General features: G+C 42.0%; 1 protein-coding gene across 1 annotated transcript in view; it reads left to right on the top strand.

Annotated features, from left to right (window-relative positions):
• The window catches only part of TTF2 (transcription termination factor 2), a 42,578-nt gene that overhangs the window by 20,864 nt on the left and 9,160 nt on the right, over nucleotides 1–12,554 (top strand). Inside the window, exons 11-18 of the mRNA XM_082660315.1 lie at nucleotides 1,236–1,386; nucleotides 2,296–2,401; nucleotides 5,767–5,948; nucleotides 6,645–6,798; nucleotides 7,126–7,217; nucleotides 8,047–8,129; nucleotides 8,540–8,673; nucleotides 11,586–11,756. Of these exons, the coding sequence (XP_082516441.1) occupies nucleotides 1,236–1,386; nucleotides 2,296–2,401; nucleotides 5,767–5,948; nucleotides 6,645–6,798; nucleotides 7,126–7,217; nucleotides 8,047–8,129; nucleotides 8,540–8,673; nucleotides 11,586–11,756 (1,073 nt within the window). The remainder of the gene's footprint in view (nucleotides 1–1,235; nucleotides 1,387–2,295; nucleotides 2,402–5,766; nucleotides 5,949–6,644; nucleotides 6,799–7,125; nucleotides 7,218–8,046; nucleotides 8,130–8,539; nucleotides 8,674–11,585; nucleotides 11,757–12,554) is intronic.

Genomic DNA, 12,554 nt, shown 5'->3' with positions numbered 1-12,554 from the left:
AGATTTTAGCCACCATAGCAGACACTGTTTTCCATGTTTCTGAACTTCCAGAAGTTTCCAGATTCTAGACAATTTCTCTTATTTCAACCTCTGTTTTTAAAATGTAGTAACTGTATAAGTACCTTAAAGGTCCTGTATATTATGTAGAGCCAACACCACGTAAATTGCCATGTACACATGTACATTTCTCAGTTGGTTAGATAGTTAAGGAATCTGTGGCCATCTGCTCTCAGGGCCTCTAGTGACCACTGTTGCAGCTGGACCCTGTGTCCCTGTGTGTAGTAGCAGCATGTGCGCACCTTCACACACACAAGGGATGGGGGGCAGTGGTACACATACTCCAGCACTAACTGGTTCCAAAGTAATGTTCGCTTGACCTAGGGAATTTTGTACTTATACTTTAATGTGAATGTAATTAAGTTATGCTTTTCAGAGAAAAGTAATAATACTCCCTTGTAATGAATCAACTCAGGATGAGTTAGGAAATGATCCAGCTTCTACATTCTGGCCACTGTGAAAGCACATTGGGGTTTTTTGGGTTTTTAAAGTGAAGTCATGTGCTACCCACTTTCCTCGCCCTTTAGCCTCTCTCTCTTCCACTTTTGTAGGGGAAAATAAATAATGGTTTTGAGTTAAAAGATTATTTCTTCCGTTTTCTATTCTACTTCATGCATACTTCATTTTATTGCACTTCACAGATACTGTTTTTTACAAATTGAGGGTTTGTGTCAACCCTGTGTTGAGCAAGTCTTTTGGCGCCATTGTTCCAACAGCATTTGCTCACTTCGCGTCTCCATGTCACATTTTGGTAATTCTTGCAATACTTCAAACCATCCACCAGTGAAAAGATTACGACTTGCTGGAGGCTCAGATGATGTTAGCATTTTTAAGCAATGAAGTATTTTCAAATTAAGCTATGCACCTTTTTTAAAAAACGTAATGCTATTGCACACTTAACAGACTATAGTGTAGTGCAAACATACCTTTTATATGCACTGGGAAACGAGAAAGTTCGTGTGACTCACTTTATTGTGATACTCACTTTATTGCTGTGGTCTAGATCCAGACCCGCAATATCTCCAAGGTATAAGCTATGTGTAGAAATAGAAGCAGCAGTTGTTAAAAATATTGATTGAAGGAATAAATGTCAGTCAAGGGAAAGAGGTAATGCCTTTAAGAAGTTAAAACTATTTAATGAATGTAACGAGGTGTTGATTTTCTTTTCCCCTCTCAAGACTCCTCTGAGTTCACTTCCCATGGAACACTAGTCATCTGTCCTGCTTCCCTGATCCATCATTGGAAAAGTGAGGTGGAGAAACGTGTGAGCAGCAACAAACTAAGAGTCTATCTGTATCATGGGCCAAACCGGGATCAACATGCAAAAGTGTAAGTGCAGAAATATTGCAGTCAGTATGAGGTGCTCAGCATCTTGGCTCAGGGGGCCTTTTTTTTTTTTTTTTGCGGTACGCAGTCCTCTCACTGTTGTGGCCTCTCCTGTTGCGGAGCACGGGCTCCGGACGCGCAGTCTTAGTGGCCATGGCTCACGGGCCCAGCCGCTCGGCGGCATGTGGGATCTTCCCGGACCGGGGCACGAACCCGCGTCCCCTGCATCGGCAGGCGGACTCTCAACCACTGTGCCACCAGGGAAGCCCCCAAATAGATTTTTATCAAAAGTATTTATTGAAGTTCTCTCAGGTACACAATATTAAGCTTCCTCGGAAAAAGAATTGCGCTTTTCATCAAGAATCTTTACATGTAAAGAGTATAGGTGAGGTAAACTGAAAGTGTACAACATGTATCTTTATGCCCAAATGTCAAAGCTAGATGAATGGGTTTTCACAAATCCATTATAGAATGAGGAGGAGAAAACACCATTGCTGTAAGATGAACAGTACTTCGAGGGTTTCTTACTTCATTGGGACTTTAGTGTCATCTATGTCAAATTAACTAAATATTAACTTCCAACCCTGCCCGGCTTTCTGTTCTTGCCAGATCACTTCAAGCTTAATATGACCCCACCAGAGATGATCTTTTCTGACTTGGCTGGGAAGAGGGAGGCTGTTCTAGTTATAGCGAATAATCTGTAAAAATGACCAGTGGTAAGCAATAAGGAAGTCAGGTGTATAAAATTTACCTCTCCAGAGTCATGTGTGTGTGAATTAAGGACATAAATTAATGAGTTCTGCTGTCTATCCTTCCAGCCGTAGGCATTTTTGTGAAGGAACCAATTCTGTCTCACATTGTCAGAGTCGTGGCGGGATGGTTTAACTTTTGCTCTGTGTTATATCTCTGCAGCCTCTCCACATATGACATCGTGGTCACTACCTACAGCCTTCTGGCCAAGGAGATTCCCACAAAGAAGGAAGAGGGAGAGATGCCAGGTGCAAACCTCAGTGTGAAGGTGAGGCGTGGGTGCTGCCAGGGAAGTAGGGTTGGAACCACAGATCGTTTAATAGGAGTCTTTTCACAGCATTAGAGATGGCAAAGGTACCCTCCCGTAAGGTCATGAACATTCGAACTGTTCCATCTGTGGAAACAGAGAGTTCTTTCCTCTGTCCCTTCTCTTTTAACTCTAGACAACCTCCTCAGCAATAAAGGTGGAGATGGTACAGTAGTTTGCTGTGTTTTAGAAACAATAACTACATTGCAGTTGCGGTGGTGGTCATATCTCATGAATAAAGGAAAGCTTCACTTGTTACAGTGTTTATTTGAGAGTTCTGGGGGTATATTCTCAGGATGTGTTTTTTTTTTTTTTTTTTTTTTGCGGTACGCAGGCCTCTCACTGTTGTGGCCTCTCCCGTTGCTGAGCACAGGCTCCGGACGTGCAGGCCCAGTGGCCAGGGCTCACGGGCCCAGCCACTCCACGGCATGTGGGATCTTCCCGGACCGGGGCACGAACCCGTGTCCCCTGCATCGGCAGGCAGACTCTCAACCACTGCGCCACCAGGGAAGCCCAAAAAGGTCAAGGATTCCTCTTTTTTTTTTTCTTTGCGGTACGCGGGCCTCTCACCGTTGTGGCCTCTCCCGCTGCGGAGCACAGGCTCCGGACGCGCAGGCCCAGCGGCCATGGCTCACGGGCCCAGCCGCTCCGCGGCATGTGGGATCTTCCTGGACCGGGGCACGAACCCGTGTCCCCTGCATCGGCAGGCGGACTCTCAACCACTGCGCCACCAGGGAAGCCCCAGGATGTGTTTTATATTTCTTGTTAGGACTAGTATTTTTATATGAAGCCATTATTCCCTGCCTTCCTCCACTTTCTAGGAAAAGGGTTGCAAATAATAAGGCTACAGTGGGCCAGAAGCTAAATGATAACCAGGGGAAAAAACCTGAATGTTTGTTGCTGTGTCCAGGGTAGTCTCAGTTACATAGAGTAGAGGCTTTATTGCATAGATATTGTGGGCTTTTTCCCTCTGAAAATACAGTGTTGTCCCAAGAACTACTCTTTTGCATATGCTTTTATTCTTAGTACAATAGGATATTCACAGCTTTCTGTATTTGGGGAGATCTCTAGAACGCTTCTCTATCTCATGACCGACTCTGCCTTCTCTTTGATGATTAACTTTTCAGATTCCTCAGTAATTCCTCTTAGCTTTGAGGCTAAAACCCTCATCCCTTTAAATGATATATTAGGCCTTTTACGGTCTTGCCCTGCCTGTGTGGCCTTCTCCCCCCACACCCCAGCCCTCCCAGTGGCACCCCATGCTCAGCTGTACCAAAGATCTGTCCTGCTCTTGTGCCTTTGTTCTCCCTCTGAATGGAATGCTTTGCCTCCGCCTCTGGTTAAATGCATCTCCTAGCACCTTGTGCTTGCTTATGTCACCGCGCACCCCTTTAATTCCCCAAATATTGAATATCTGCTGATGCCAGAATCTTGGCTCTCTGTGCACCGATGTCGAATAGAAGTACGGAGACAGAGTTTGGAGGAGAAAAGAAAGGGTAGTCTTATTCTTTGCCAGGCAAAGAGGGAACACAGCAGGCCAGCACCTCAAAAACGCCCCCCCCAATCCCTGGGGAATCAGGAAAAGTCTTATAGGTGGGGCTCACAGTCTGGGGTAGGTGATAAGGATCAAAGTAGTGAAGGTCTTGCATTTTTCTTCTTCCTGCATTATTTCAAAACAGTCACAGCTGGCATCAGGCAACCTGGTAATTGGGTCCATTCTTCGTCTCCGGGTTATCCACCCGCAACCTTCTTTCTGAAATGCAGAACGCTACAAGGGGTGATTTGCTACAAGGGAGTGTAGGGAGTGTGAACACCAGGTACAGGATGTAATTCACATGGAGATGGAGAGTGTTAGGTGCAGGATGTAATTCACACAGTCAGAGAGTGTTAGGGGTTAGCTTTGTGAAGGACAAGTCTAGTTACAGACACTACAGATTAGTAACAGTTAAAATAAAACTAGGATTGGTTAACTCTTTCAGGCCAGTTTATGCTCCTTCTCCACCCTGTTCATTGTTCCCTTTATTTTCCTTGTTATCAGGAGAGGAAAAACCTCATTTCTATTTTTGTTGTAACACTGCCCCATGCCAGATGCTATTTCAGGTATTAGGGATACTGCAGTGAACAAGACCAACTGGATTCCTACTGTCCTGTATTGAATTATCCAGTGGGATTTACTATATATACATTGTGTGTAATGATCTTTATGCTTGTTTTATTTTTTCTCCCCTGCTAGATTGTGAGCTCCTTGAGAGTAGGAAATGTTCTTTGTGTCTGGCTTAGTATTTTATATATAAAAGTAGACTTATGTATGTACCACATCTTCTTTATCCATTCCCCTGTTGATGGACATTTAGGCTGCTTCCATGTCCTGGCTATTGTAAATAGTGCTGCACTGGACATTGTGGTGCATGTATCTTTTTGAATTATGGTTTTCTCCAGATAAATGCCCAGGAGTAGGATTGCTGGATCATGGCAACTCTATTTTTAGTTTTTAAGGAACCTCCATACTGTTCTCCATAGTAGCTGTATCAATTTACATTCCCACCAAGAGTGTAGGAGGGTTCCCTTTTCTCCACACCCTCTGCAGCATTTGTTGTTCGTAGACTTTTTGATGATGGCCATTCTGACGGGTGTGAGGTGATACCTCATTGTAATTTTGATTTGCATTTCTCTGATAATTAGTGATGTTGAGCATCTTTTCATGTGCCTCTTGGCCATCTGTATGTCTTCTTTGGAGAAATGTCTATTTAGATCTTCCAGCCATTGTTTGATTGGGTGGTTTGTTTTCTTGATATTGAGCTGCCTGAGCTGTTTGTATATTTTGGAGATTAATCCCTTGTCAGTTGCTTTGTAAATATTTTCTCCCATTCTGTGGGTTGTCTTTTCATTTTGTCTATGGTTTCCTTTGCTGTGCAAAAGCTTTTTTAAGTGTCGTTAGGTCCCATTTGTTTATTTTTGTTTTTATTTTCATTACTCTAGGAGGTGGGTCAAAAAAGAGCTTGCTGAGATTTATGTCAGAGAATGTTCTGCCTAGTTTTCCTCTAAGAGTTTGATAGTGTTCAGTCTTACATTTATGACTTTAATCCATTTTGAGTTTATTTTTGTGTATGGTGTTAGAAAGTGTTCTAATTTCATTCTTTTATATGTAGCTGTCCAACCACTCTTGGTTTCTTAAGCTTATTTCTTATTTCAGTGTACCTGATCTAAGCCCTCAGACTTGAAGGTAAGAGCGGGTCTTCGATACCTGCTTGTTATTTTCCCTTATCTTCTTGATGACATGCATGTTTTCCCATACTCTTATTGGATTTCACCTGTGTTTCTTCCAGGGTGTCTCATCACCTTTGCTTCGAGTAGTCTGGGCTCGAATCATATTGGATGAAGCTCACAATGTTAAGAATCCCCGAGTGCAGACTTCCTTGGCTGTGTGTAAGCTCCAGGCCCAAGCCCGTTGGGCTGTCACTGGAACCCCCATTCAGAACAACTTGTTGGACATGTATTCACTGCTGAAGTGAGTAAAACTCTTTGGATTATGTAGATGTGAACCCTGTCGGTAACGCTTCATAATTATTTCATATCTCATATCTCCAGTGTGTACCAGACTATCTTGTGTAGCAGGTGGCAAGCCTGTCAACCTTTAAAGGGAAGAAGAATTAATATTTATGAGATATAATCTGTTGATTGGCTGATATAGGACTTTGATGACATCCAGCCCCTATATATGGAAAAATAAGGGACCAATTAAACTAAAGGAAACAACAGTCAACTTTCTTCAGTCCCAGGAATCTTTGGGGCTACTTCTGCTTTAAAACATATGGCCTGGGGACAGGACTACAATTTATTTGAAGCAAACAGAAAGAAAGGCTGATTTTAAAATACTTATTTTAATTCAAGTCAGCTCATAAGAGGATACAGAATTTCTTTACTAGCCTTTGAAGTTTTAGGAATGAATGCTAGCTATTGGTTATATGTCCTGTTGTGACGATATAGACGTTGTTAATGGGAAAATTCACATTTTTATAATGTGGTTATTGACTTGGATCCTTTTGCTCTGTCTAGCAGAGTTTTGCTATGAAATTGACGTTTACAAATGATTGGATGGCATGTAAAATCTGATTTGCTTTTCACCTTATGTCTGTCTTTGAACCTTTCCTCCATCCTCCCATGCTTCTTTCCTGTTCTCTGTCCTCCTTCTCCAATGAAAAAGATTTCTCCGTTGTTCTCCATTTGATGAACTCAGTCTGTGGAGGAGTCAGGTTGACAATGGTTCAAAGAAAGGAGAAGAACGGTTAAATATTTTAACCAAGAGCCTTTTGCTGAGAAGAACAAAAGACCAGCTGGACCCCACCGGCAAGCCCTTGGTAATCCCATTGACACATGTGCCTGGGGGAGGCCAGGAGGGAGGGCCACCATGTCCTTGACTCGGCTTGAACCGCCATCTGCGTTGCTTCAGGAGCCTCTGAGTCTCCCATTTTCCTAGGAGGAGGCCCTCGGGTTGCTGTCCTGCCCCTCGTGTCACAGCAGTCCCGTGTGCAGTGTGTTAGAGCAGTCCTGTTTTCAGGGAAGGGTGGGAGCTGCTGTCCAGAGCCTGACTAGATTTCTGGTGCCAACTCTGGGAAGTGTCCTCCCTAATGTTCAGTTAATTTGTATAACTTCATCCCAGCTGCTTTTTTCTTTTACTCTTCCAGGTGGTGCTCCCCCAGCGTAAATTTCAGTTGCACCATTTAAAGCTTTCTGAAGATGAAGAAAATGTTTATAGTGTCCTTTTTGCAAGATCAAGGTGTGTGCCGTGAAGAAGCACCTTCTCACATCTATTTTATTCTTGTTCTTGCTTGGGAGTGAGTCGAGGGTCAAGGTTCCTCTAACTGTAATTACGGTATTATTGACAAGTTGGATATCTGTGTTCCTTTTTTAAAAAACCTCCCTTTCTCTCTCCTCACCTCTCCTCAGCTCACCTTTGTCTCACATACACATTGAACCTGTTCTCCATTGGCTTCCTTGCATAGAAGCTCTAGGGTGTGCACACTGTACACCAGGTCTTTCTGTTCCTCATGGGGCTGTATTAGGAAAGTATATCTCTTTGACCTTTGACCTGTTACCCAGCCTCTCATTGGAACTTTTAAAAAACTGCCCAGTAATCCTTCTTGTCATCTGTCCTTTGCACTTGCTCTAAAGCTCTTATCCTTCCCTGAATTCCAGATTTCTACTCTCCTATTTATTTGGTACCTCTCACTTCCAATGTAAATACGTTTTTTCTCTTTGTATACCTTATACTTATTAATAAATATTATAATAGTATATTAACTTATACTAATTAATAATATGTTACTGTATTACATGTTAATATTAAATTGATATTAAATATAATACTAATATTTGATATTAATCTTTGTTAATATTTATTAATCATTTTTAAGTGGTTTGGCTTTTAAAGTAATTATTTTTTATTACCTTTGCCCAATGCTTGCTGTGAGCCTACCTTCATTTAACAAGTTCGCTTTTACAATTTTTCAAGGTCCTACCGCAACCACAGTTAAACACTGACCATTGTAAACCTGTTTGGTCTTAACGACCATTTTATGTGCATTTTCGTTTTCTATCTGAGGCAGGTCAGCTCTGCAATCCTATCTAAAAAGACATGAAAGTGGGGGCAGCCAATCTGGAAGAAGCTCTGATAATGCATTCAGTAGAGGTAAGCAGTGGGACACTTACAAATACAGAAAACTCATGACAATGTGGATGCAGATTTGGTAAACTTACAGAAATGGGGGGGGAGGGGTCATGCATTCTTGATTGCAGAGACTTGACCTTAGCTTGGAACCTCAAACCAAAGTAAAATCTACTGACGTGCAGGCACCAGACCTGGTGATCTAAACTTCTTTTTAGTTATTTTCAAAATCTGTTTGATTAAAATACAAGTCGGTCTATAAAGAAAACCAGTATTTCGTACTTCTCTAATTGGTAGAGAGAAGTAAGCTAAAACTATATGATTGAACCTCAGATCAAAGAAGTTTAAAATCTCCTCATTTAGTTCATGGTTCTTCCCCATATTTCTGTTTTAAACCCTGTACTGTTTCCTGTGTCTGTTTTCCTTCTTGGAAGTGGCCCAGGAGTTTGGGTCCAGTGGGCCTGGGCTCTCCGTGGCAGCAGACTCGCAGACATCTAGCACCGCCCATATACTGTCACAGTTGCTGAGACTCCGCCAGTGTTGTTGTCATCTTTCTCTACTGAAGTCGGTAAGCAAAGTCACCTGTGTGGGACCCCAGAGGGGCTGTGGAGAAGTCCACCTCAGTCTCCTGAAACTGGGATCCAGTCTGCTGGATCAAGGAAAATGGGGTTTGAGTGTATTTTGTTTTCTGGTGGGATAGGAAAGAGAAGACCCTTTATTTTACTTTATTTTATATTAATCTTTATTGACCTTGAGATAATTCCCATGATGTTGAGAACAGTTTTTATTATTTGTTTTGTTTATTATTTTTCTTTAATTAACTAATTAATTAATTAATTGGCTGCACTGGGTCTTATTTGCGGCATGTGGGATCTTTGTTGCAGGGTGTGGGATCTTCTTAGTTGTGGCATGCGGGGATCTATAGTTGCAGCATTTGGGATCTTTAGTTGCGGCATGCGAGATCTAGTTCCCTGACCAGGGATCAAACCCGGGCCGCCTGCATTAGGAGCATGGAGTCTTAACCACTGGACCACCAGGGAAGTCCCTGGTTTGTTTAAATAAGCTTTATTTTAGAATAGAAAATGGCGTCTTGTTAAAAAGGAAGCCATATATGAATACTTCGGTATTTTAGGATGTCATAAAGCTTATTTAACTACTAGTGTTAAGTCTAGGTATGAAAACTCAAGTATTTAAAGTTGTCTTGATATTGGATAGAGGCACATCTGTAATTAAGAGGAATATGTCATAGGCAGAACACTCTGACATAAATTGCAGGAATATTTTTTTGTATTTCTCTCCTAGAGAAATGGAAATAAAAGCAAAAATAAACAAATGGGACCTAATTAAACTTAAAAGCTTTTGCACAGCAAAGGAAATCATAAACAAAATGGAAAGACAACCCACAGAGCGGAAGAAAATATTTGCAAACAATGCTACCAACAAGGGATTAATTTCCGAAATACACAAACAGCTCATACAGCTTAATAGCAAAAAAACAAACAACCCAATCAAAAAATGGGCAGAAGACCTAAATAGATATTTCACCAAAGACATATAGATGGCCAAGAGGCACGTGAAAAGATGCTCAGTGTCACTAATTATTAGAGAAATGCAAATCACAACCATAATGAGGTCCTCACCTCACACCAGTCAGAATGGCCATCATTAAAAAGTTGACAAACAATAAATGCTGGAGAGGGTGTGGAGAAAAAGGAACCCTCCTACACTGTTCGTGGGAGTCTAAATGGGTGCAGCCACTCTGGAGAACAGTATGGAGGACCCTTAAAAAACTAAAAATAGAGTTACCATATAATCCAGCAGTCCCACTCCTGGGCACATATCTGGAGAAAACTAATTCAAAAAGATACATGCACTCCAGTGTTCATACTCATTACAGCATTATCTACAATAGCCAAGACATGGAAGCAATCTAAATGTCTATCAACAGATGGATGGATAAAGAAGATGTGGTGCTTGTGTGTGTGTGTATACACACACATATACATATAATGGAATATTACTCAGCCATAAAAAGAGAATGAAATGATGCCATTTGCAGCAACATGGATGGGACTAGAGATTATCATATTAAGTAGTCAAAGGCAAATATCATATGCTATCACTTATTTGTAGAATCTAAAAAAAATGATACAGATGAACTTATTTACAAAACAAAAATAGACTCACAAACATAGAAAGCAAACTTATGGTTACCAAACGGGATAGCAGAGGGTGGTGAGGAAGGGATAAATAGGAGTTTGGGATTAACATATACACACTACTACATATTGAATAGGTAAACAACAAGGACCTACTGTATAGCACAGGGAACTAAACTCAATATCTTGTAATAACCTGGGAATTCCCTGGCGCTCCAGTGGTTAGGACTTGGTGCTTTCACTTCCAGGGCGTGGGTTCGATCTCTGGTCGGGAAACCAAGATCCTGCAAGCCACGTGGTGCAGCTAAAATTAAAAAATCTTGTAATAACCTTTAATGGAAAAGAATCTGAAAGAGAATATATAGGTGTGTGTGAGTATGTATGTATAAGGGGATCACTTTGCTGTACACCAGAAACTAACACAATATTGTAAATATACTTCAATTTAAAAAAAAAAGGGGCATATGTTATTCTTTTTTTTTTTTTCTCTTGGCAGTTAAAATTTATTTTCTCCTTGGTTATCAAGGATTCGTACTTTCTTTATACTCTTCTGAACTTTTCCAGATTTTCTAAAATGAGCATATGTTATTTTTATGAACAGAAAAAGAACTACTCCTGGTACTTGAAAATTTTTTCTTTTATTAAAAAAATTTTTATTGAAGTATGTTATTCTTTTGAGGTGCTATAGTAATGTATCTTTTTTTGGTAGCAAATTGCATCTTGATTATCAATAACTTAATTAACTGTTCTGTTCTAGCTGGGGAAAATAGAAAGATCTTGCAATCTGGCAATTATCTAAGAAGTTCCATCATTTGATTGATTGATTTATTAAATGGATTCCTTTTTTGTTTTTAATTATTTTTGATTGCGTTGGGTCTTCGTTGCTGCGCATGGGCTTTCTCTAGTTATGGCGAGCAGGGGCTACTCTTTGTTGCAGTGCGTGGGCTTCTCATTGCAGTGGCTTCTCTTGTTGCGGAGCACGGGCTCTAGGCTCACGCGGGCTTCAGTAGTTGTGGCGCACGGGCTTAGTTGCTCCGCAGCATGTGGGATCTTCCTGGACCAGGGATTGAACCCATGTCCCCTGCATTGGCAGGCGGATTCTTAACCACTGCGCCACCAGGGAAGTCCTTTGATTTATTTTTGATCTGGTGAAAAAAGCTTGCAAGATTACATTTTAATCTGGGTTTACCCGAGGAGATACTGATGGTAAATTACGAGACATTTTGCCATGTGCTGTGTTAAACAGTTAGCACTTTGGCAGGTCACATGCCTTGCTGCCTCAACCGCCCATCTGCTCTTTCCCCTGTCTGATTCTGCTCAGGCCCTGGATCTGAAAGAGCTGAAGAGTGAAGGCCTGGTCCTTTCCCTGGAAGAGCAGCTCAGAGACTTGACCTTGTCCGAATTCCATAACTCAGAGCCGTCTGCCTCCATTTCCCTTAATGGCAAATGCTTCAATGTGGAGCTTTTTGACGACAGGAGAGAGAGCACCAAGGTAGTATGATGACCTCTATTCTAGTAGAAAGACTTTGCCTCCTTATACATTTCCCTGAGTGAGAGCGCCACATTTGTCCAAGCGAGCCCAGCCATTTGACAGCAGAGCTGGAGCTGTTAGATGTTGGCTGGTCAAATTCTCCCTCCAGTCTTAAATTCTAGTTTGATTTGATGAATAAAACTGAAGTCTTACTACATAGTGGGCTTTCAGAGAGTGGCTTGGACCGACCCGGCATCAGGGCAGATTTCTGGCATGGATTCCTCGGGAAGGAGCCTGTCAGGTGTATGCCGGCCACAAGGCCCAGGCAAGTGAGCAGTTTGTTTTGGGAAAACAACGAAGGCCTGAGCCTCAGACTGTGTAATACGTCTGAGCGCCAGTTGCTTTGCTTTGTTGAGAGGCTTCCATCTGCCGGGTTTGTTTCCTACCAGCCTCTCCTCGTTAGTCACTCTGTTCTGTTTTCATTGAATGTTTTAAGAACTGAAGGGTTCTATCAGAGGAAGGCCGGGGTGTGTGTCCTGCCTCTCCACTGGCTCACTTGGAACCTGCCCATGGTCTCGCCTGCCCTGAGGGCTGGGTTCCCTCTCTACTGCTTTCTGAGGCTGCCTCAGCCTCTCTTCAAAGGCTTTAAAAGATGTAACTGGAAAGGAGGTCACTGCCAGGGGAATGGTTTTACCAAAGAATTACTTTTAATTAGATTTTAAAAATATTTACCTAGGTCTTCACCATCAGTAACCGAGAGAAACATAAGAAGGGCACCACATGTGGCCGGACTTCAGGCCCTAGCACCCTCAGTTAGCT

This window comes from Grampus griseus (assembly GCF_964374135.1).
Source record: "Grampus griseus genome assembly, chromosome: 1".
Classification (NCBI taxonomy): Eukaryota; Metazoa; Chordata; class Mammalia; order Artiodactyla; family Delphinidae; genus Grampus; species Grampus griseus.
The sequence above is the reverse complement of the archived record's forward strand: the minus strand, read 5'-3'. Positions and strand labels throughout refer to the sequence as shown.